This window comes from Lolium perenne, chromosome 1, assembly GCF_019359855.2.
Source record: "Lolium perenne isolate Kyuss_39 chromosome 1, Kyuss_2.0, whole genome shotgun sequence".
Taxonomy (NCBI): domain Eukaryota; kingdom Viridiplantae; phylum Streptophyta; class Magnoliopsida; order Poales; family Poaceae; genus Lolium; species Lolium perenne.
This window is the reverse complement of record NC_067244.2, coordinates 176700652-176724271: the sequence shown is the minus strand read 5'-3', so window position 1 is coordinate 176724271 and position 23620 is coordinate 176700652. Positions and strand designations below refer to the sequence as shown.

General features: G+C 48.8%; 1 protein-coding gene across 1 annotated transcript; it reads right to left on the bottom strand.

Annotated features, from left to right (window-relative positions):
• Positions 1 to 5656: 5656 nt before the first annotated feature.
• Positions 5657 to 6920, bottom strand: LOC127313868 (glutathione transferase GST 23). The gene is made up of 2 exons (XM_051344352.2): positions 6453 to 6920; positions 5657 to 6364 (listed from the first exon to the last, which is right to left on the bottom strand). The coding sequence occupies exons 1-2, from the start codon at positions 6804 to 6806 to the stop codon at positions 5903 to 5905; spliced, it is 816 nt and encodes a 271-aa protein (XP_051200312.1). The 5' UTR covers positions 6807 to 6920; the 3' UTR covers positions 5657 to 5902.
• Between the last annotated feature and the right edge of the window lie 16700 nt (positions 6921 to 23620).

The following is a 23620-nucleotide window of genomic DNA, read 5'->3' as shown; positions in this document are numbered from 1 at the left end:
GGGAGGAGGCGGCGCTCCGTGCGCCGCCGCGACCTCGGGTGGCTCCAGGACCCCCACTCGCCGTGGGAGGAGGCCCTGTGGTCTCCGTGGCGGAGTCCCCGGCGCGGTCGAGCCACAACGGCGCCTAGCCGCCGGGGACGTCGTCCACGACGACGACGTCGCCGACGACGCCCACAGGGGCTAGGCGGCGCACCGGCGGCCACCGCGCCGCCGACCAAACCCTAATAGAGAGTTTTTTATATTAGTTTAAATGTAAAAGCCCATATAGGGGCTTCTTTTGTTAGTTTTATTTGCCCAAAATAGGGCTATGTACAAATTTGCCCAAAATAGGGCATATGTTCAATGAAATTTCGTTTAAATTTGCCTCTTTTTTGTTTTCGTTTTCCTCAGGTTTATGCGATGCGTCCGTGCGTTGGGCGCAGCGCGCGACCCAAACGGACACGCGGACGCGGGGCGCTGTCCGCGTGTCCGGGCGGCGACCCAAACTGTCCAAAACGGACGACCCAGCGCGTCCATTTGGGTCGCGCGGTTGGAGATGCCCTAAATGCGGCCGTGCGCGCGGTATGATTTCGAACCTGGCCCTATCCCGGCAAGAATAATGAACCTGCAGCGCACTGTGCACCTGTAATGGCCGGCCTCGACGGAGCCGGCGGGCAGGTACGCCGCCGATCACGTGGGCGACGCGCGGGGCGGTACTGCTGGTACGTACCTGACCTGGCCGGCCGCGCACGGACACGCCGGGGCGGCGCACGACGCGATCGAGCGGATCTGCCTCCACTGCCCGACTGACGCGGCTCTATTCATCACTCCCCGCGCGCCCACTCTGCCGGGTTTTAAGCAAAAGTCAGAAGATGATCGGTACCCCACACCGCTGCCACTTGGGATACCCTTTCGATGTCCCTGCTCTTATTTCTGGCCAGCCGCGGCAACACTCTCAGTTCTGAATTCTGCGAGCTCGGCAGCGCCCAGATCGGTCTATTTTGGAGTATGATAATCTGCAGGCTGCTTCAGGCGCGAGGTGCGAAATTATTTGTCCCGGTTGCCATGTTTTTGTTCGCCAGCTGGAAATGGAGGGCGTGTGCAGACAGACATTTCGGATGAGCCACTACTAGCTTCCTTTTAAGGAATAAGGTTTATAAATCTATCTATTATATACTAAAAGCATAATACGGAGATCTAAAATAGAGACACCACGTTAATCCACATTATCTAAATTATTATAATAGTTAGATCTAAAATTTACGGTTAGTATTTAATGAATAATTAGCGTTCACGTAATTATTTTGACACGATTTATGTTCACAACGTCAAGTATGATGCGTGGGCTCGGTAATTAGCTGGGCCCGCTAAAAAAATGTGTACGCTAGCTATTATAAAAAACAAGTGTTAGCTATCCTAGGCTGAGCGTGTTAGTTTCAAATATATAAAAAACTAGCTACAGCATATCTCCCTAGGAGTCTACCCGTGTCCGATTAAAAAAATGTCTGTCTTAGTTACGTGCCAAGTTTGTGTCCAGTACTAGATCAATACCAGAACTGATCGATCCAACCTGTGTTGGATTCGTACATGTATGATAAATGCAAATATTGGTATTCCTTTTCTAGCGTCTTGTACAACGAGACTTGCTTGTGATACATAAACACGCTTTAATGAGATACCAGATCGAGACATTCCTATTGACTGGATTTATGTACTCCTCTGTCTCATGAAAAATGTCTTATATTTTTTCAAGTTTAGATGTACTAGACACTAAAAATTATCTAGATAATCTGATATTAGACAAATTAATACATCTTTCATGAGATAGATGGAGTAGATAGATTCTAGGCAGATTTTACCAATATAGGGGAAGCTAACTGCAAAGCGGAACGTTGACGTAAAAACAACTTGAAAGTTGGTCTAGGCCAATTACAGGCAGCCGTACATGAAGCAAATTTTGAAGCGGAGCGATGATGGAAAAGAAACATTGAAAGTTGAATGATATTTACAAAGGTAATCCAGAACTAATTGGTGATAAAAAAAATCTATAGCTGAGCTATACGATCAGGTTTTTAGCTAACGCTATGTGTGTGTCACTGGAACTACTGTAAGCTAGAGGGCAGCCTGACAAGGAAAATGTACAAGCAGCTCTAAAAGTAAGAAGATGTGTACATATACAAATACGACCTAATAAATTAAGAAACGAAATATCTAAGCATACTGAATAATTTCACACATGGGCTCCCTGAAGTGTCTAAGTCAGATTTGCATACTTAAATTGACATAGTGGATATTTCATAGCGGGCGCCACCGAAAATGTCGACATATGTCCGAACTGAACAAAAGTAGCACAGAAATAACAAAATCAAACAAGCAAAACGACAGAAAAATGCAAGGAGGCAGCAAAAAGGCAAGAAAATCCAACAAGCACTTGCCTTAGAACTTGAGGTTCAACTGTCAGCTCCGCACGAAAATTTTCTGGAACATATGGTTTAAACCACTATCAAAATACAATAATAGCACTACGATGCTTGCATGAATGAATTTGCTATAGCAGAAGTGCCCACCAACTTGGTAGTCCCTAGGCAAACTACCAGTACTAGATTACAGTATCCACAAGAAGATGTAATGGATATTTCTTTGTGTTTGCATTAAAGAGTTATTTTTAAACTAATTATAATATCACATCTGGCACAAAAGTATTCCCTCTTTATTTTCCAGATATGGAAGGAAACTCAAGGCTGGGATTCAACCCACATACATATGTTTAATAACATTAATTGGAGGAGTCAATGAGAGAAAAATATTCAACACAAATAACAGGAAAACACTTAATTGAAGCGCCCTTTATCGAAAAAGGAAAACACTTAAAGTTTTATGTTCTGTCTCTTAACGGTGATAAATTATTTCTTATGGCATCTTCATAAGCTAATTTGTTTTGTTATCATGTCCGAAAAATCAAACCCCATTTGCCAATGATTAAGGGAACCCTATCTCGAGAAAGCCATAATCTGAAGGCAGAAGAAGGATGCATGTTTGATCAAACTTTTGATTTGTTGTATTCACTAATTGCGCACATGATTTTTACAATAAATAAGTACACTTTTGAATGACATCAACAGTACACTTTCAAGGAGATGAAATTCATAGATCAGATAATTTTGGCATGGTAATCCATGATCATATTTTTTTGTATAAACATTAGTTCTAAGTAATGATTTATTATGATTTACAAATAAAAAATATGGTCAATTATTTGCTATTTTGCTAATGACAAAAACCATAACTCACCACCAAATTAAATATTATAAACCTTATTTAGCACACAAGCGATAGTTTATTTAGCTTTACATTAACTATGACTATAAAACTGTATAATTTCCTGTGTGAATACTATAAATTCATTCCACCCACTTCCAACACACTAAAATGATGCCCTGGCATTTGCGAGGGCCACCTTGCTAGTTTAGATAAAAATGAAATAAATTTACCAAGTTTGATTAAATATGAACATCTATAACATGAAATAGATATATATATATTATGAAAATATCTCACTATGAACCTAATAAAAAATATTAATACCGCAGAGATACCAAATATATCTAGCCTCTGTAGCAACATGATGTGCAAAGACATTAAGAATTCACATAACCCAGAAGAAAATAAAAAGGAGATAAAAATATAATCAAGACCCTCTCGCGGTGGTGTAACACTCGCAACATTATCATCCTAAGTCCTAACCACCACCGAAGACAACAGAAGACTAGAAAAGTGATTCTCCAAAAGATGCCCCTCCAAAGAAGAAACAATGCACGAGTATTGTCGTCATTCGATTAAAGATCTTGAATTTTCTCCATGGAGAAAGTTTGAGTGCACAAAACAATGACTTCAACAAAGTAATTGCTAGGTACAATCAATTAAGGCCAGGCATTGAGTTTTCACCTTGAAACACGAGATTTGGTACTCGAGCACCACCATCAAAAACGTAGTCTCTTGTGCTGCCATCCCCTCTTGCCAAGGTCGTTGCCGCTAGTCACCAAACACTCGACACACAGGGAGAATCTGCGCAACGTAGGTCATCATCACTAGCAAAACACCTCTCCGTCATAACTTCAAAACCTTCTATTGCACCCGCCTTGAGTTTCTGCCGCTCTGACAATATCATGAAAATCTTTACTTGACATGCCCCATGGCACCAACAAGGAAAGCTTCATGCCACGCTCCCATGAACCATGCCGGCTGCAGACAAGGTTACACACGATCGAATCGATTCCAATCTACATATCCGATCGCTCCATTCGCCAAACATTGGAAATCTCCAGTAGAAAGGAGGAACTTGTGGGCGAAAAGATCTAGGAGGCTGACATCGAGCGAACCGGTGACTTGGTGCAAAAATATCAACAGAGCCAAACGGCCTTTATTCAAACTCAGCTAGTAGCCATGTCAAAAAAAAAAAAACTCAGCTGGCAGCCTCACGCCACCAGCCAATTATAGAGGAGAAGGCGACCGAGTATCGTAAAAGTTAATGTTTTTATCTATAGCATTGATCGAAGATTTGTTAACTTTCAATTTAAATTTATAAGGGTGTGTTCGGTTTTGAAATCATGAGGAATGGGATGGAACCGTCCCGCACCTAGCGTCCGTTCCTATGTTCGGCAAAAAGAATTGAACCGAGTAGTTCGTAGGAACGGAATATATCCCTATCCGGCAAAATTGGTGAAATCTAGGTAATGGCTTGCTAAGCATTGCTCCCGACATGCGAAAAGAAAAAAAAAAAAGTCTAACTTGTCGCTAATCTCACTTGGTGGCCAGCACAAACGGTGGACACGCGGCGGCGACCAGCACGCGCAACGGAAGCGCGGCGACGGGCAAGCATGCGTGGCGGCAACTACGCTTGGTAGTGGCCAGCACACGCGGCGATAAGCACGCCCGGCCGGCGGTCGCGGCCAGGCACGCACGGCAGCTGCCAGCATGCGCGGCGGCGGCTAGACCGTGCTCCTCTCGTTTTGCTTGTTGATTTTGGCCCGTGCTGATTTTGATTTGCACAAAAAAAATCATGTTTAGACTGTTCTGTTCCACTATGTGATTCTAGACCTAAATAGAAAAAGGCGCCATTTCGTTCCTCGACGTCAACCATTTCATTCCGTCCATCCTGGTTCCAGAAAGGAACATACCCTAAGTCTTATACATGAGTAAACGTGTAAAGTACTCCACTATTCTACTGTACCGAGTGAACGTGGTTGGCTACGTTTGATTAACTCGTGATCTTGTTGCTCGCTTGATCTGGTGAGAAAAGGGAAGCAAGTTAATGAGCGGACTGCAGGAGCAGCAGACTTCACGACGAACGCACGCACTGATCAATTCTGAACAGAGGAGATCTGAGAAGCTTACGCTTTACTGAAGCACGCATTGATGCCTCATCAGTTTGCTCTGCAGCATTAAATGGTCATCACGCTGCATTCTGACCCTCGTTCTAACAGTCCAGTTTTACTCAGGTAACTGTAATCAACTTGGCCTACCACCCATAGCAGAGCGTTGGTAGCAAAATCAGAACTACCCACAGTAATTAAAAAAAATCTGATAAGTGTCGCTGGTAGCAGAATACTGTGTCATCTTCCCGATAGATCATGAGGGTGTTGAAAATCCAAAGAAGCTGCCAGACACACGTGCAACATGTCTAAACAAGCAAGCGAGCGAACACATAAGATTCCGGTTACAAACACAACGCATAACAAATTAACAGAGAAGAGGAAAAAACGACACCTAGCCAGACTGCGCAACTAACTAGAGTGGTAGCAGCAGCGCTAATCAGGGCGCCGCGCCACATGCTCGGCGCGGCGCAACATGCGGAACTATACTACAGCTAGTACGTAAAGCTACTACGACACGACGCGCCGTATACGTACGGCATGGCCGGCGGTCATATGTCGACGGCGATGTCAGCCGTGGCGGGGGCCGGCGGCGCCGCGGAGGGCGGAGCTGCGGTTGGGGCGTCGGCCGGAGCGCCGGCGCCTGCGGCCATGGCGAGCAGCATCTGGCGGAGGCCGCGCGCGTAGTCGAGGAGGCGGTCGACGGAGGGGATGGTCTCCCTAACCTCCTCCTGCGCCTCGAAGTCGCGCAGCCAGGCGTGGAAGAGCGGGAACGCGTCGGCGTCCACCAGCTGCACGCCGGTCACCTCCTCGAACACGGCCAGCCAGTAGGAGCCGCAGCCCAGGACGACGTCGAGGAACCCCACCTCGTCGCCGCCAAAGAAGCGGCGGCCCTTGAACGCACCTTCCCGCAGCTCTGCCTCCAGCAGCGCCAGGTTCTCGTGCACCTGCCGCACCGCCGCCTCCTGCTCCTCGCCTGTCGACGCGAACACCGCCCCCACCGCCGGACCAAGCTGCGTTTTATTACCCATCAGAAAAGTCAACCCGTTAGCCGTTGTCCAAGAATCATTGACCTCTGCTGCCTGTGCGCCGTGCACGTACCTTGTCGTCGCTGAAGTGGCACCAGAAGCGTGCGACGGCGCGGTCGAAGGGGTCGGCGGGTAGGAGCTGGCGGGCGGACGGGAAGGCGTCGTCGAGGTAGTGGAGGATGATGGCGGACTCGGCGAGGGCGCGGCCGTCGGGGAGGACGAGCACGGGGACCTTCTTGTAGACGGGGTTGTTGCGCAGCAGCGCCTCGCTCTTGCTGCCCAGGTCCTCCTCCGCGTACTCGAACTCGAGGCCCTTGAGCCGCAGCGCCAGCTGCACGCGGTGCGTGTACGAGCTCGCCCACGACCCCAGCAGCTTCAGCGGCGCCGCCTTCTCCGCGTTCTCCGCTGCTGCCTTCTCCATGGCCATTGAAGCTAAGCTAGTGCGTGAGTGAGTGAGAGGAGTGTGGTCGATCTTCTTCCTTGGATGCTCGACTGGTGTTTGGAGTGCAGTGAGATTCTTTTTGGTGTGTGGTTTGGATCATTGGGGGGAGGGGTTTATATAGAGACGGAGGGGTGTTGCGTGGGCTCCACATACTAGTGAGGTGGACGGGTGGGACCGTGGTGTCATCTGGCTAGGGTTTAGCGGTCTGGGCCAGAGAAGAGGTGGCGAGGGAAGATGGGCCGAGCAGGCTTCGCCGGCAAGGTACTCCCACCGAGCTTCGCCGTGGACTTTCTACTCACTGGGGAGTGTGAACCTGCTTAATTATTTTTCTTTGCTAGTAGTACAGCAGGAGTGATTTGTTAATCCGGTCGGTGTAAAAAGAAGTTCTCATCACGGAGCGCCGTCCGGAGGATCATGACGAGCAGGAGACAGTGATAAAGTAGTCATCGGTCGGTCGCTGACAGTCGTGCTCTAACTTTTCCCTCACAGCTCCGGTGGTTTTGCGTCTGTGTTACCGAGCCATAGGTAAAAAAGAGACGCGGTGATCAAGAAGTCTTTGACTTGCTCCCCAATACTTCTCTCTGGCTTGCAGCACAATCCGGCGGGGTTCATACTAGCGAGTGTCGGTGTATTCGTTATGCTGCAAAGCGAATTGCTGAGCTAAATCAAATTGAGAAAGGAGCTCAAAAAAGTGGTTCAAATCCTTCCTCTGCTGCTAAAATGGATGTTGATGACCTAAAAGCGCAAGGCCCCCGCCCGTGAAATCTCTTCTAGTATTAAAATGGATATAGAAGAAGAGTTGATGAGAATTTCAGAGATCTCTCTTCTATGGAGAGACGACACAGAATAGCAATCAAAACTCACTTGGCTGATCTTTTCAAGCAATAGCTGGCGTACCGCAAGCAGAGAAATGGATATAATTAAATGGACAACTCTCGGGAATGAAAGCTCAAGATTTCTTCATCCACCGCCTCTAACCAGAAGAGAAGAAATCATATTGCCTACTTAAGCCATTCCGCTCGAGTTCTAATTATTCAGCATGTTGCCAAGGTAAATATTCTCCTTGAACAATATGAAGACTAGGCCAAACTGAAAGCAAGGGACTTATCAGAAGTTTCCGCTTTACTGACTAGTCACCCTGAGCTTGCATTCTAAGAAGAGCTTTTTTCCCACAAGGAGATAGATGATATATTGCCAGACTTCCCTCTTCATAAATCGCCAGGAACTGATGAGTTTAATGTGGAGTTCATGCAGAAGTATTCGCTTATCATCAAAAAGGATTTGTATGATTTATGTGAATTGTTTCACCAAGGCACCGTATGCTTCGAAAGTATTAATAGTTGCTTTATTGCACTTGTACCCCAAAAGGTGGATGCCACCACTGTACATGATTTCCAGCCAAATTCTCTATTAAACTGTACTCTCAAGCTTCTTACAAAGTTATTGGCTAATAGGCCAGGGGCTACAAACTATCATTATCCAACTTATCAATGAAAATCAGTATGGCTTTATCAAATCTAGCATAATACAAGACTACATGGCTTGGTCTTACAAGTATATCCGCCATTCTCATAGGATCAAAAGTGAGAGGATCTTGCTCAAACTAGACTTAGAGAAAGCCTTTAATAAATTGGACCATTCCTTCATTTTGTTAGTTTTGCAACAAAACGGATTCGGGCCTCTAGATTAAGCAATTCCGAGTTCTGCCACCACAGTACATTTACTCAATGGGGGGGGGGGGGGGGGGGTCGAACCCTCTATCCACTTTTCTCTTTGTTTTGGATGCAGTTGTGCTGCTAACCCTTGTCAATCATCCTATGACTTAATGATATATTGAAAAGCCTCCGCCTCTTCAGACTAGCCACAATGGGAGTATCATAGGTAGTATCATGCATTCCATGCATGCAAAATGCTGATGTGGCAGTGCAATTAAGGATGAGAGAGAGGGTACTAGTATCATAGGTAGATACTGTATCATAGCACATACTACAAGAAAAATTAATGTCAAGTAAATCTTGTACATATATTTGCATTGAGATTCTACAAAACAATTAATATATGGAGACTATGATACTAGTATATGATACCATGCATTGTGAAGATAGTAACATCTATTAGTATCATACGCATGATACTTCTATATGATACTATGCATTGTGACTAGTCTCAATGTTCCCATGATTTTCCAATAGTATAATATGGCGATGATAGATGGAACACGGCGGATAGATGGAACCCGGCGGCATTTGCTCCCAGCTGAACTCCAAATTCTATTGGTCCACGTTAGATGTAGGCCCAATCTGGTGGCAGGGTATTTTCCTGTTAATTTGAGTAGTAGTACTGTACTACTGTAATTGCTAGGTATAGTACTACATGGACCACATGGAGAATTAATTTCTGCTCTCAGTCCGTGACACTCATCCTCTCCCACCTACCTCTCTCCCACTGCCCAGCGCCCGCCCATGGAGCTCTAGAGTCTAGACTGACACACCTTTTGCCAGTACAGGCCTGGGGGCTGGGACAGCCTCGACGCGCTCGTAGGCCGCCTCCGCGCGCCGCCATCGAGGAGCACGGCGGGAAGCCCGAGGCCAAGCCCGTTCTGCGCGCGCGGGCTTGGGCTGAAGTTGTGCCGGCGGTCGAGCACCGACATGGACTCCCAGAAAGGCGCCGCCGCTTACCTTGATGATACCCTGTAGCTGTTGTTGTTGTTGCAGCCGCAGCATGCTTTCCCTGTCGCGACCCTCTCCATCAAAGGGCATTCCTCTCATGCCAGGGGAGGAGCTGCGTCGCTCGGCTTCGTGCCAGTACGGGAGGAGCAAGGGCGGCAGGGATGAGCAACGGCAGGCCTCGCGCCCGAGTGGGAGGAGCAGCGGCGGCGCTCGGCCTCGTGGCCGTGCGGTAGGAGTAGCGGCCGACGATGGCCCCGGCGCTCCGCGTCCAGCGCAGCGGCGGACGTCGTCGTGCTCCGAGAGCCCGTCGTCGTAGCGGGTGCAGAGGAAGGAGACGAGGCCGCACAGTGAGCGACACACGACGCGCGTCCGGCGGTGAGCTCCAGTTGGTCGCGCCGCACAGCGAGCGACGCGCGGGCCCTAGCAGCTTCCGGTGGCAGGGAACAGAGGTATCGGCAGCGCAGCTCACGCCGCGGCATCCTGGTGAGCACCTGCAAAAACCGCCGGTCGCCGCCGGGACCACACGCCGGCGCGTCGCGAGTGTCCACGCACGTGCACGCCGTCCAGGAGTCCCGCATGCTCTTCTTCCCTGTCCTCAACGACGCCTTCGCCAAGACCAGCATGCCGCCGTCCGTCCTCGGCGCGCTCGTCGTCAACTGCAGCGGATTCTGCCCGGCGTCAACGATCACGACCAACCGCTACCGGATTCACGCCGACGCTTGAACCTCTCCAGCATGTGCTGCGGCGCCGGCTCCATTGGCTTGGACAACACCGGCTGTCGTACTGCATGCCTCCGCTGACATCCAGAGAGAAGATGCAAACCATCTGCCCAATTGATTCTTTTATTTTCTATACATAAAGCAGGCCCACGCGCATTGAATCTGTCCTTCTCTTGACGGGTCCTACACCTGTGTATTCCTTGATGTATTGTTGCTTGCCTCAAAAAACAATTGCCACCGCATTGCAGGCCCACCTTTCACTCAGCCAATTGGAGAACGATTTCAGGAAGGTGCAAATGCCGCCCGGTTCATTTCAGAGTTTCCGGGCGATGATACACTTATCATTGTGCAAGCTGATGTGCAACAGATTCTTCACTTAAAGGAGTTGCTCCAATCCTTTGGAGCTGTATCTGGGATGAAAGTTAATTATGCAAAACCAAATAGTATTCCTATAAATATCCCATAGGATAGGGTCCATGTATTTACTATGCCCATTTGTTGTGATATAGGAATTCTTCCTTTCACATACTTAGGACTGCCCTTGAGTACTACAAAACCTAGTAAGAATCTTTTGTCTCTCGTCATGTGCAGGGAGATTCCCTCATGTTATTTCTATTTAAGTTATGGCATGAACCTTAGAGCATCCCCACTCGTTGGCGCTCCCCACGCCCAAATCCGGCGAAATTTTCGTCCGGATTGGAGGAAGATTTGGCGTGGGGAGTAGTAGTTTCCCAGCCGCGTGCCCAGGCGAAGTCGACGATGCGAATTTAAAAAACGGAAACTTGACAAACTACGGCTAAAAACGGGTGAATATAGACTAAATTTAATGATATTTATTACATTACGGGAGGAGTTCATACATAGAGGCCGAATTCGACTATATTTCGAATTCGGCTAGGGGAATTCAAACGCTAATTTTAAAACACGGCGCTCTGCATGCCGAAATGGCGGTAGAACACCGTGTAGTCGCCGCCGTCGTCGTCGGAGCCGTCGTCGTTGGCCTTCGGGCCGCGCGGCCGCTGCGCCGCCCTGGCGGCGTCTCCCCACCCGGGATGGCTTGTACCGATCGTCGTCGGAGGACTCGAGGTCGACGACGGGGACGGCGACGCCGGATGGAGGTGTCGCAGACGGCGGTACCGCGCGACATCGTCGTTGGCGGGTGGAGCGGCGCGGGCGGCGAGTTGGCGTGCGGCGGCCGGGTCCGGCAGGCCGCCGCTGCTGCTCCGCCTCTTCGCGCTCCCGATCGCGCTGGCCCGATCCGGTGCGGCGTCGTCCGCGCGCTTCTCCTCCTCCATGTCGTGCGGCGACACGGCGATCGCCTCCGCCATCGCGGCGTCCTCCGCGCGCTTCGCCTCCTCCTCGGCGAGGCGGCTTGCGGCGGCCTCTTTCTTCGTCTTCTTCCGCCGCTCTGCGGCACGGAAGGTCGTTTCTCGGATGACGAGGGCGCCGCCGCTGCGCCCTACGGTCGCCGGCGGAGACGCCGGCTCCTTCTTGACGCGCACGGCGTCGAAGGCGGCGTCGCCTCCTCCTCTTCACCGGCGCCAAGGATGACCTTGACGCCGATCCGAAGACGACGAGCCGGCAGCCATGCGCCGTGGCCGCGACGCTTCCCCGACGGCGGCTCGCCGATGCCCTCGATGCCGATAGAGGGGGCATCGTGAGCACCGGGAAGTTGCCGCCCTCGATGTGCGCGATGACGTTCGCCAACGTCCTTTCCGGCGCGCTCCACCACCGTCGGCGGCCCGCGGCGTTGTTGCGCGCAGCGGAGGCGGCGGGCCGTCGTAGGCCGCCGACTCCCGCTCCCACCGCCGGAGGAAGTAGGAGTTCCACCGCGTGTAGTTCTCGGGGTGGTGGCGCGGGTCGGCGCGCTCCTCGTCGGTCATCGTCATCCTCGCCTCCTCGATGGCGACGTCGAGGGCATGGCCCGCGGCGGCGGCGGGATTGGAACGCCGCCAGCACTTAGCCGCCAGCCGCCTCCGGGAGGCCTCGTGTCCGGCGGGCAGGGGTACCCCGCCTGGTGGAGGAGGTGCCCCTCCCACGCGTGGAGCGACCGGCGGGGGAAGCCGTTGTTGGCTGCGCCGTCGTCGTCGTAGAACGCCATCTTGAGAGTAGAGGGAGAGTGGAGGGAGAGTGGAGCACGGGGTACGCCTCGCGGCGAGTGGACCGGCGTATATAGGCGTGGCTGGCGCGGGGATTAAATGCCGCGTGGATTGCGACGCGTCCGCGGCGAGCTGACCGGCGGCAGCCTTTAGTGCGCGCGGAAGACGATGCGTGCGCGGAAGACGACGACATTAACTCGCCGCGTGGCCGGCGACGTGCATCGGGCGGCAGCCTTTACGGCGCGCGGAAGACGATGCGATGAGGACGACGATCGGTTTCTCTCGCCGACAAGTTGGGGCCACCAGACGCGCGGGAAGTTTCCTCGCCGTTTCGCGCGCTTTCGTTTCGTCCGGAGTCCCCGAGCGCTCCCCGGGGGGCCGGGGATGTCGTGGGATCGCCGGATGAATTTAAGCCCAAATCCGGACGAAAACGAGTAACCGGGGGCGCGACTGGGCCGAATTACGCCGTCCGGATGGAAAAAACGCTCGCCGGGGGCCTGTTCGGGGGACGAGTGGAGATGCTCTTAGGCTAGTGAACTCAGTACTTTCCTCCTTGCCAATTTAGCCGTACAACACCTTACTAAAATATAAATATGCAGTGGAAAAACCCGCTGTTCAGCTTTACAAAAAATACTAGCGAGTGTCTGATAGCTAGCTCTCTGTACGTTGCACCGACAGTTTTCACCGTGTGGTGACCTCTCTACGCTACAACCAAATATTGTTACTGATGATAAGTGTAGACAAACACAGCAGCAAAGTCTGGTCAAAGCGTACATAAGAAGGCCCGAGCCTGGATCCATGCGCTTGACTACAATATGTAACACTTGCAACTAAATCGGAATGGAATCCTGTAGCGCGTTTGACTGAAGACCACCTGCACGCACGCTTGAATTAGCCAGGCCAGGAGGCCGGCAAGAAGCAGTTATGGTCCGGCCAGGACTCGTCGCTCATTTACATGATACATCGCGTTCATCGTCAGAACATATTTCAACCACGATGCTTTTGTCGTGTGAGCACTGTGCGCATACAGCGGCAAAAGGGACCTGACCTGACCAGGCATGGGCAACGGCAATGGGCAAGGACTCAAGGAGGCGACCTTGCCTTTGGATGGCGGAAAGCAACAGGAACCGGGGCAAGACGGCACCACCAAAAGTGGCCCGTTCACTCGACTCGTTCCCATCAGCAGCTGCTGCTGTGTGAATCCCTCTTTCCTGTTTGCGCTTTTCTCGCGTGTCGACCGACCTGTGTGCCGTGGTTCCGTGAACATCTGCACCGCACCATTGATGTGTTACTGTGCTCAGCGGGCCGGACGGCACTGCTTGCCAGTACACGGTACAGATGCCTGATGATTCGTTCATTTTCTCCCACGCCAAAGCCGTGTTTGTCTGTACCGATTTCCTGCACGAGTGCGCTAGCAATATGGGTTGATATGCGCGTCTCGAATGGGCCATGGGCCATAAAAGTCGGATCGTTTGGTAGCATGTGAGGTCTTTTGCTCGTCGGAGAAAAGAACCCAGACCCCATCGTTTGGTTGCCCGTTTACAGTACTTTTTTCTCTGCTCGTGCAGCCCACAGGCTGTTTGGTTGCAGATAGCTCAGTGTTGTGGTAACTCCTTCACTTAGAATGGTGAGGTTACCCAGTACTGAATAACAGCACACATTATATTCAGTTCATCACGAGCGAAGCAACTACTTCGTGATGCCTCACCGGTTCATAACACGAGGGGTTAGTATATACCACCTCGAACAAGTTCATCATTACAGACCGGGGATGAGGTTGTAGCAAGTCCTAACTAATGGAGGAATACAAGATCACCTCCCAAAATCAGCGGATCATGACAAAGGAAGCAGAAGCACTAAGCAGGAAACTGGTTGCGGGGTCAGGTCCTAAGCCAGCTCCTCCTCTCTGGTGGCTGCAGCTTACGGTAGATGGCATACTCTGCTTCATTGTCTGCAATGAAGTCGATAGCCCTGACCAGAAAGTTAGGCTGGAACAGCTGCGCCTTGCACACAAATCGAGGAATGAAGATCATCTTCATCTGAGCGTAGTTCGTGATCGGGGTGCCGACGTACTGATGGTGCTTCAGGTAGCGCTGCCATCCACAAGGACAAGTGTTAGTGCGGATGACATTCACACATATATACTTTCAGATCTATGCGGGACTCAATGAGGCTTTGTACCTGGATGTACTCGTCCATCATCCCTTCATCACCGCCGTAAAAGCAGCAACCATCTTCGCTCCAGTCCAGAATGCGATCGGATTTCATCTTTATAATGACGCTCCGCTTCGTCCTCTAGTTTCTGATGTGGTTGTACAGTTGAAGAGTGGTGGACGAATGCAAGAACATCCGCGGCTACCTTCTTCATCTGATCCTCCTTGAATCCTATGTTGAAGCAGAAGCCGCTACGGACGAGCTGAACCAACCGGTTCAACACAAACGTTGATAGCTCAGGTTTCCAAACCATGGCTAGTTTGCTTGCAATCAGACATGGCTGAGCATTCACAGTTGGCGCAGACAAATCAGGGGAGCCCAAAGGTATGATCACCTACATGACAAACACTAGCAGATCAATGAACTAGCACTACCACATGGATATCCTTAAGCACTAGCAGATCAATGAACTACCACATGGACATCCTTAAGCAGTAGCAGATCAATGAACTACCAGTACCACATCAATGAACAGCGAGATAGGTAAGAGCAGCCTTACAGTCAAAGGAGCCACACACAGCACCGAGTTCGGGGAAGCAGGGGACCCTGGTGAAGATGCAGGCAGCACCACCGTCCCAGTGGAAGAGTCAACGTCAAGAACGGTCACCGTCATAGAGTCAGATGGAACCTGGAAAACCTCCACCGGCGATGAAGGAATCTCCTACAATGGATTCGTTCAGACCCCGGTTGTGTACCCAAAAGATCTAGATCTAAGGCTAGGGTTTGCAGAAACTTACCACAACCGAAGTCATCGACGCTGAGGAAGAAGACGACCATCCGCGACCAGTAGCCGCCGCCACAGCCGCTGTCGCCACCGCAAGCCTCGCCGACCGTGCGGGTGAGGTAGAGTCTGCCATGTCGCTAGATCGGGACCGGTGGATGAGCTCGAAATGGGGGAAAATGGGGGATTTGGATTTGCCGGTGGGAGAGCCGCCCCTATATACGATGGCGAAAATTCAAGCGCGGTGACCGAATTCATCCCGTCGAGATTTCGCCGTCCCGCGCGAGCTCCCACCATCGCCCTCGGTGGCTATGCGAGGACGCCGCATTCTCTACTTCTGAGGAAACGTGGGTGGCTCCCTAGAAACGGCCGAACCGGGCGTTCCTCCAGGGCCTGGCCCGAGGGTGCTTTGAGAAGCGGTTCCCCTCCAGGGCCTGGCCCGAGGGTGCTTTGAGAAGCGGTTTCTGCAAGAACGCGGCCTCGGCCAGATAAACAAACTAGCTGAAAAAAGTTGGGTCGATGCGAGCCAAGGGGCATACAGGCTACCAAACGTGCCCCAAGTGACTGCTGAGGCATCGCCTGGTCAATTTCTTTGCTGCTTGAATTATCAGCTTCATGCTCTGCAGGCTCCCTCTGGTCGTCCCCCACGGCGACTTAGGGGAGAAACCCTAGCCCCAACTTCCCACTCCCCCTCTCCCCTCCCCTCCTGCCGCCGCTAGCGTGTGCCGCCGGGCAAAGCCCACATGGTGCCGGTGGCGGGCCTTACCTTACCCAGTGCGTGGCGGACTGCGGGTGGCATCCATGGCGGCGGTGCATCTCGACGGAGGTCGGCGGGGCGGGGGCCGGTGAGCTGCGCCAAGGGCATCCTCTCGCATCTAGATGCGGCAGCCCTCGTCTGCAGCGGCCCATGGCGGCGGCGGTGGATGGAGGTTGATCCAACCGGCGGTCTCGGCGTGGTGGCGCTACGCGTGGGACTGCGGTTGGTCGGCGCTGAGGGGCTCTTCCCCTCGCGGCAGTGGCGCCCCTTTAGCTGTTGCCGGGAGCTTTGGGCCCGCTCGGCCCATCTAGGCCGATGCGGGCCAACGGCTCTGTGGTGGTCACTTCGGGGAGGCGCGGTGGTGGCTGTGGGCGGTGGTGGCTGTTGGCGGTGGCTTGGCTGGCCTGACGGCAGCGGGCTGGATCCCACCTTCCAGTCCCTTCCAGTGGTGTTCCTGGTGGGCGGGTCAACGGCTTGCCCTGCTCCAGCGGCGTCTCTGTCTTGTCTCTCCGCAAGGGGTGTCCATCTGATCGGCCCATCGGCGCGGTTCAATGGGACGTTGGGGTCGACGGTCGGGCTGGGAGAAATCCCTGCTTTTTGCGGACGACAGCGACACCTATGGGTGCGGTCTTCCTCCTTGTAGGTGTCGTTGCGGCCCTGACTGGTCTTCCTCACCCCGAGCACCGGGGGAAACCCTAGATCCGGTGTCGGATCGGGCGATGACGACACCACGGTGTTGCTTCCTTCTTGAAGGCGTCGCCTTGGTTGATCGTGGTGTCCCTGTAACTGCGGGTGGTGTCGGTGTTGGCAGCTCCTTTGAGCATGGGCCTCTGGGGCGCAATGTACACCATGGATGGTGCTTCTTGGTTGACGTCTTTCTCTGGACTGGCCGGGTGATACGTCTCCAACGTATCCATAATTTCTGATGTTCCATGCTAGTTTTACGACAATACCTACATGTTTTGCTTACACTTTATAATGATTTTATGCATTTTTCGGAACTAACCTATTAACAAGATGCCACAGTGTCAGTTCCTGTTTTCTGCTGTTTTTGGTTCCAGAAAGGCTGTTCGGGCAATATTCTCGGAATTTGACGAAACAAAAGCCCATGATCTTATAATTCACGGAAGGTTCAAGAAGTCCGAAGGGGAGACGAGGAAGGGCAGCAGGGGACCCACACCATAAGGCGGCGCGGGTGGCCCCCTGGCCGCGCCAGCCTATGGTGAGGGGGCCCCCTGGCCCCTCCGACTCCGCCTCTTCGCCTATAAAGTCCCTCATGACCTAAAAACCCGATACCAATTGACGAAACTCCAGAAAGACTCCAGGGACGCCGCCGCCATCGCGAAACTCCGTTTCGGGGGACAGAAGTCTCTGTTCCGGCACGCCGTCGGGACGAAGAATTGCCCCCGGAGTCATCTCCATCGACACCACCGCCATCTTCATCGCCGTTGCTGTCTCCCATGATGAGGAGGGAGTTGTTCTCCCCCGAGGCTGAGGGCTCTACCGGTAGCTATGTGGTTCATCTCTCTCCCATGTACTTCAATACAATGATCTCATGAGCTGCCTTACATGATTGAGATCCATATTGTGAGCTTTGTAATCTAGATGTCGTTATGCTATTCAAGTGGATTTTACTTATGTGATCTACGGAGACTCCTTGTCCCACGTGTGTAAAGGTGACAGTGTGTGCACCGTGTGGGTCTCTTAGGCTATATTTCACAGAATACTTGTTCACTGGGTTATGATTTGAGTTGGATGTCTCTATGAAATTGTGGTGTGTTAGTACCTCCTATGAATGCTCACAGTGACAGCGTGGGGTGTTTATTAGTACTTGGAAATACATCTTTAAGGTTTGCTTTTGCAGCCCTATACGGTGAATTAGTGTTCGTTATCCTGCTAGAGAGTAATTCAGAATAGCATAGTAAAGTGCTTATATTTATATTCCTTTATGATAACATTGTTGAGAGTGTCCACTAGTGAAAGTACGATCCCTAGGCCTTGTTTCTAAGTATTGAAACACCGTTTCCAACAAGTTCTGCTACATGTTCGCTTGCTGCCATCTTTATTTCAGATTGCAATTACTACTTACAATCATCCATATTACTTGTATTTCACTATCTCTTCGCCGAACTAGTGCACCTATACATCTGACAAGTGTATTAGGTGTGTTGGGGACACAAGAGACTTCTTGTATCTTAATTGCAGGGTTGCTTCAGAGGGATATCTTTGACCTCTACCTCCCTGAGTTTGATAAACCTTGGGTGATTCACTTAAGGGAAACTTGCTGCTGTTCTACAAACCTCTGCTCTTGGAGGCCCAACACTGTCTACAGGAATAGAAGCGTGCGTAAACATCAAGCTATTTTCTGGCGCCGTTGCCGGGGAGGTAAGGTAAAAGGTATTCACATCCTCCGACTACTAAGCTATTTCCTAGCACTGTTGCCGGTGTGTGAGTGCTCGAAGCTATTTCCTTTAGATCCTGCAATTATATCTTATTGTTTCTTTTTTTTTTTTCACTAGTTAGGCTTAATGGAAAACAACAACAAAATTAGAGAGCTTTATAGTATTTATCTTGAGTTAGGACATGAGGTGTTTGAAGAGAAAATTTAAAAACCTATGGAACTTTATATGCATGCTAATGGCAATATTATTACTATGAATGCTTTGAACACCATTGTTGCTAATGCTATGGAAAATTCTAAGCTTGGGGAAGCTGGTTTTGATGAGCGTGATATTTTTAGTCCCCCAAGCATGGAGGAGAAAATTTACTTTGATGATACTTTGCCTCCCATTTATGATGATTATAATGATAATTGTATTTTGGTGCCACCTACTATGGAGGATAAAGTTTATTATGATTATACTATGCCTCCTATATTTGATGATTATGGTGATGAGAATAATAATGATAGCTACTTTGTTGAATTTGCTCCCACTACAATTAATAAGAATGACTATGCTTATGTTGGGAGTAGTAATTATTTTATGCATAAGAATCATGATAAGAATGCTTTATGTGATAGTTATATTGTTGAGTTTGTTCATGATGCTACTGAAAGTTATTATGAGAGAGGGAAACATGGTTATATGCATCTTAATAATATTAAGTTTCTCCTCTTTATGTTGAGAATCTTGAAGTTGCGCTTGTGTTGCCTTTCTATGCTTATTGCATTATGCTTACATGACTTGTTTATTTACAAGATTCCTTTTCATAGGAAGTGGGTTAGACTTAAAAGTGTTTCTTATTTGCTTTTAATGCTCTCTTTTGCTTCAACTCTTATTTCTTGCGAGAGCATCATTAAAATTACTGAGCCCATCTTAATGGCTATAAAAAAGCACTTCTTGGGAGATAACCCATGTTTTTATTTTGCTACTGTTTTGTTGTGTCTTAGAAGTTGTTACTACTGTAGCAACCTCTCCTTATCTTTATTTTATTTCATTGTTGTGCCAAGTAAAGTCTTTGATAGTAAGGTTGATACTAGATTTGGATTTCTGCGCAGAAACAGATTTCTAGCTGTCACGAATTTGAGTAGGTCTGTCTGTAGGAAACTCAGAAAAATCTACGAAAATTCATGAGTGATCCTCAGATATGTACGCAACTTTCATTCAATTTGAGCTTCTTCATCTGAGCTTGTTAAGTGCCTCTAAAAAATTCGTCTTTACGGACTGTTCTGTTTTGACAGATTCTGCCTTTTATTTCGCATTGCCTCTTTTACTGTGTTTGAGTGGATTTCTTTGCTCCATTAAATTTCAGTAACCTCGGGTAATGTCCAGAAGTGTTGAGAATGATTGTGTCCTTGCTGAACATGTGAATTTTTGATTATGCACTAACCCTCTAATGAGATTATTTTGAGTTTGGTGTGAAGGAAGTTTTCAAGGTCAAGAGAGGAGGATGATATAATGTGATCAAGAAGAGTGAAAAGTCTAAGCTTGGGGATGCCCCCGTGGTTCATCCCTGCATATTTCAAGAAGACTCAAGCATCTAAGCTTGGGGATGCCCAAGGCATCCCCTTCTTCATCGACAACTTATCAGGTCACCTCTAGTGAAACTATATTTTTATTCCGTCACATCTTATGTGCTTTACTTGGAGCGTCTGTGTGCTTTTATTTTCGTTTTTTTATTTTCATTTTCTGAATAAATTCATGCTTGTGTGGGAGAGAGACACGCTCCGCTTTTTCATTTGAACACTTGTGTTCTTAGTTTTACTTTTAATGTTCATGGTGAAAGTTAAAAGCTGCTGCATTTATTGCTATTTGGTTGGAAACAGAAAATGCTTCATGTGGTAATTGGTATATGGTCTTGAATAATTTGATACTTGGCAACTGTTTTGAGCTCTCAAATAGATCATGTTTAAGCTCTTGCATCGTGTAGTTTGAACCTATTAGTGGAGAATTGTTGTAGAGCTTGTTGAAATTTTGTTTGCATGATTGGTCTCTCTAAAGTCTAGATATTTTCTAGTGAAAGTGTTTGAACAACAAGGAAGACAGTGTAGAGTCTTATAATGCTTGCAATATGTTCTTATGTAAGTTTTGCTGTACCGGTTCATACTTGTGTTTGCTTCAAACAACCTTGCTAGCCAAAGCCTTGTATTGAGAGGGAATACTTCTCGTGCATACAAATCCTTGAGCCAAAACCTATGCCATTTGTGTCCACCATAGCTACCTACTACATGGTATTTTCCTGCCATTCCAAGTAAATACTTCATGTGCTACCTTTAAACAATTCAAAAGTTACCATCTCTTATTTGTGTCAATGTTTTATAGCTCATGAGGAAGTATGTGGTGTTTTATCTTTCAATCTTGTTGGGAAGACTCTCACCAATGGACTAGTGGCTTCATCCGCTTATCCAATAATTTTGCAAAAAGAGCTGGCAATGGGGTTCCCAGCCCCAATTAATTAACTTTCATTAATAATTCTCTTCACATGTTTTGCTCTGATTCATCAGTAAGCAACTTAATCTCGCAAAAAGACACTCCTTTATGGTATGTGAATGTTGGAAGGCACCCAAGGATTCGGTTAGCCATGGCTTGTGAAAGCAAAAGGTTCAGAGGAGTGTCAACCATAAATAAAACTAAAGTACATGTGTAAACAAAAGAGAAGAGGGATGATCTACCTTGCTGGTAGAGATAATGTCCTTCATGGGAGCCGCTCTTTGAAAGTCTGTTTGATGAGGGGGTTAGAGTGCCCACTACCATTCATTGACAACAAAAAACACCTCTCAAAACTTTACTTTTATGCTCTCTATATGATTTCAAAACTTGAAAAGCTCTAGCACATGATTTTATCCCTGCTTCCCTCTGCGAAGGGCCTTTCTTTTACTTTATGTTGAGTCAGTTTACCTACTTCTTTCTATCTTAGAAGCAAACACTTGTGTCAACTGTGTGCATTGATTCCTACATACTTGCTTATTTGCATTCATCATACTACTTTGTATTGACAATTATCCATGAGATATACATGTTGAAGTTGAAAGCAACTGCTGAAACTTATATCTTCGTTTGTGTTGCTTCAAAACTTTCTACTAAGAATTTATTGCTTTATGAGTTAACTCCTATGCAAGTCTTATTGATGCTTGTCTTGAAAGTACTATTCATGAAAAGTCTTTGCTATATGATTCAGTTGTTTAGTCATTATCTTTACCATTGTTTTGAATCACTTCATTCATCTCATATGCTTTACAATAGTATGATCAAGATTATGTAAGTAGCATGTCACTACAGAAATTATTCTTTTTATCGTTTACCTACTCGAGGGCTAGTAGGAACTAAGCTTGGGGATGCTTGATATGTCTTCAACGTATCCATAATTTCTGATGTTCCATGCTAGTTTTACGACAATACCTACATGTTTTGCTCACACTTTATAATGATTTTATGCATTTTCCAGAACTAACCTATTAACAAGATTCCACAGTGCCAGTTCCTGTTTTCTGCTGTTTTTGGTTCCAGAAAGGCTGTTCGGGCAATATTCTCGGAATTCGACGAAACAAAAGCCCACGATCTTATAATTCACGGAAGGTTCCAGAAGTCCGAAGGGGAGACGAGGAAGGGCAGCAGGGGACCCACACCATAAGGCGGCGCGGGTGGCCCCCTGGCCGCACCAGCCTATGGGGAGGGGGCCCCCTGGCCCCTCCGACTCCGCCTCTTCGCCTATAAAGTCCCTCGTGACCTAAAAACCCGATACCAATTGACGAAACTCCAGAAATACTCCAGGGACGCCGCCGCCATCGCGAAACTCCGTTTCGGGGGACAGAAGTCTCTGTTCCGGCACGCCGCTGGGATGGGGAATTGCCCCCGGAGTCATCTCCATTGACACCACCGCCATCTTCATCGTCGTTGCTGTCTCCCATGATGAGGAGGGAGTAGTTCTCCCCCGAGGCTGAGGGCTCTATCGGTAGCTATGTGGTTCATCTTTCTCTCCCATGTACTTCAATATAATGATCTCATGACCTGCCTTACATGATTGAGATCCATATGATGAGCTTTGTAATCTAGATGTCGTTATGGTATTCAAGTGGATTTTACTTATGTGATCTTCGGAGACTCCTTGTCCCACGTGTGTAAAGGTGACAGTGTGTGCACCGTGTGGGTCTCTTAGGCTATATTTCACAGAATACTTGTTCACTGGGTTATGATTTGAGTTGGATGTCTCTATGAAATTGTGGTGTGTTAGTACCTCCTATGAATGCTCACAGTGACAGCATAGGGTGTTTATTAGTACTTGGAAATACATCTTTAAGGTTTGCTTTTGCAGCCCTACACGGTGAATTAGTGTTCGTTATCCTGCCAGAGAGTAATTCAGAATAGCATAGTGAAGTGTTTATATTTATATTCCTTTATGATAATATTGTTGAGAGTGTCCACTAGTGAAAGTACGATCCCTAAGCCTTGTTTCTAAGTATTGAAACACCGTTTCCAACAAGTTCTGCTACATGTTCGCTTGCTGCCATCTTTATTTCAGATTGCAATTACTATTTACAATCATCCATATTATTTATATTTCACTATCTCTTCGCCGAACTAGTGCACCTATACATCTGACAAGTGTATTAGGTGTGTTGGGGACACAAGAGACTTCTTGTATCTTAATTGCATGGTTGCTTGAGAGGGATATCTTTGACCTCTACCTCCCTGAGTTCGATAAACCTTGGGTTATTCACTTAAGGGAAACTTGCTGCTGTTCTACAAACCTCTGCTCTTGGAGGCCCAACACTGTCTACAGGAATAGAAGCGTGCGTAGACATCACCGGGTCCTGCCATTCACTCGCCGACTTCTCTAGGCGCTTATGAGTATTCAGTATGTTGGTTCGGGCATCCCTGGTGTTGTTCTTTCAAGGTCTCCATCTTCGGGCGTGACGCGGTTCTGGGGCTCTATGCCCTGCCCCTCGTCAATCTTGGTGGGTGACGGTGCAAGGCAAGCCTTCGTTGGCGTGTGTCTTAGGGTTGACGTTGTAAGCCGTGTATCGTGTGGTGTTGTGTTGAGTTGTTGCCTTCCTTGGCGTTGAGTAGAGTTGTAGCCATTCGTGGCGTTGTATCGACCATCTTGGTTTCTCTTCTATATCATATACCTTTCAGGGTGTATTCTCGAAAAATAAAAATTCTTTGCTGCCCACCGGTATTG

Excerpts from the sequence above, each read along its gene's own strand:
- LOC127313868 (XM_051344352.2), bottom strand. The coding sequence starts at position 6,806 with ATGGCCATGGAGAAGGCAGCAGCGGAGAACGCGGAGAAGGCGGCGCCG. Across the intron at positions 6,365-6,452 it reads GCCACTTCAGCGACGACAAG|CTTGGTCCGGCGGTGGGGGC; the intron begins GTACGTGCACGG and ends AATAAAACGCAG.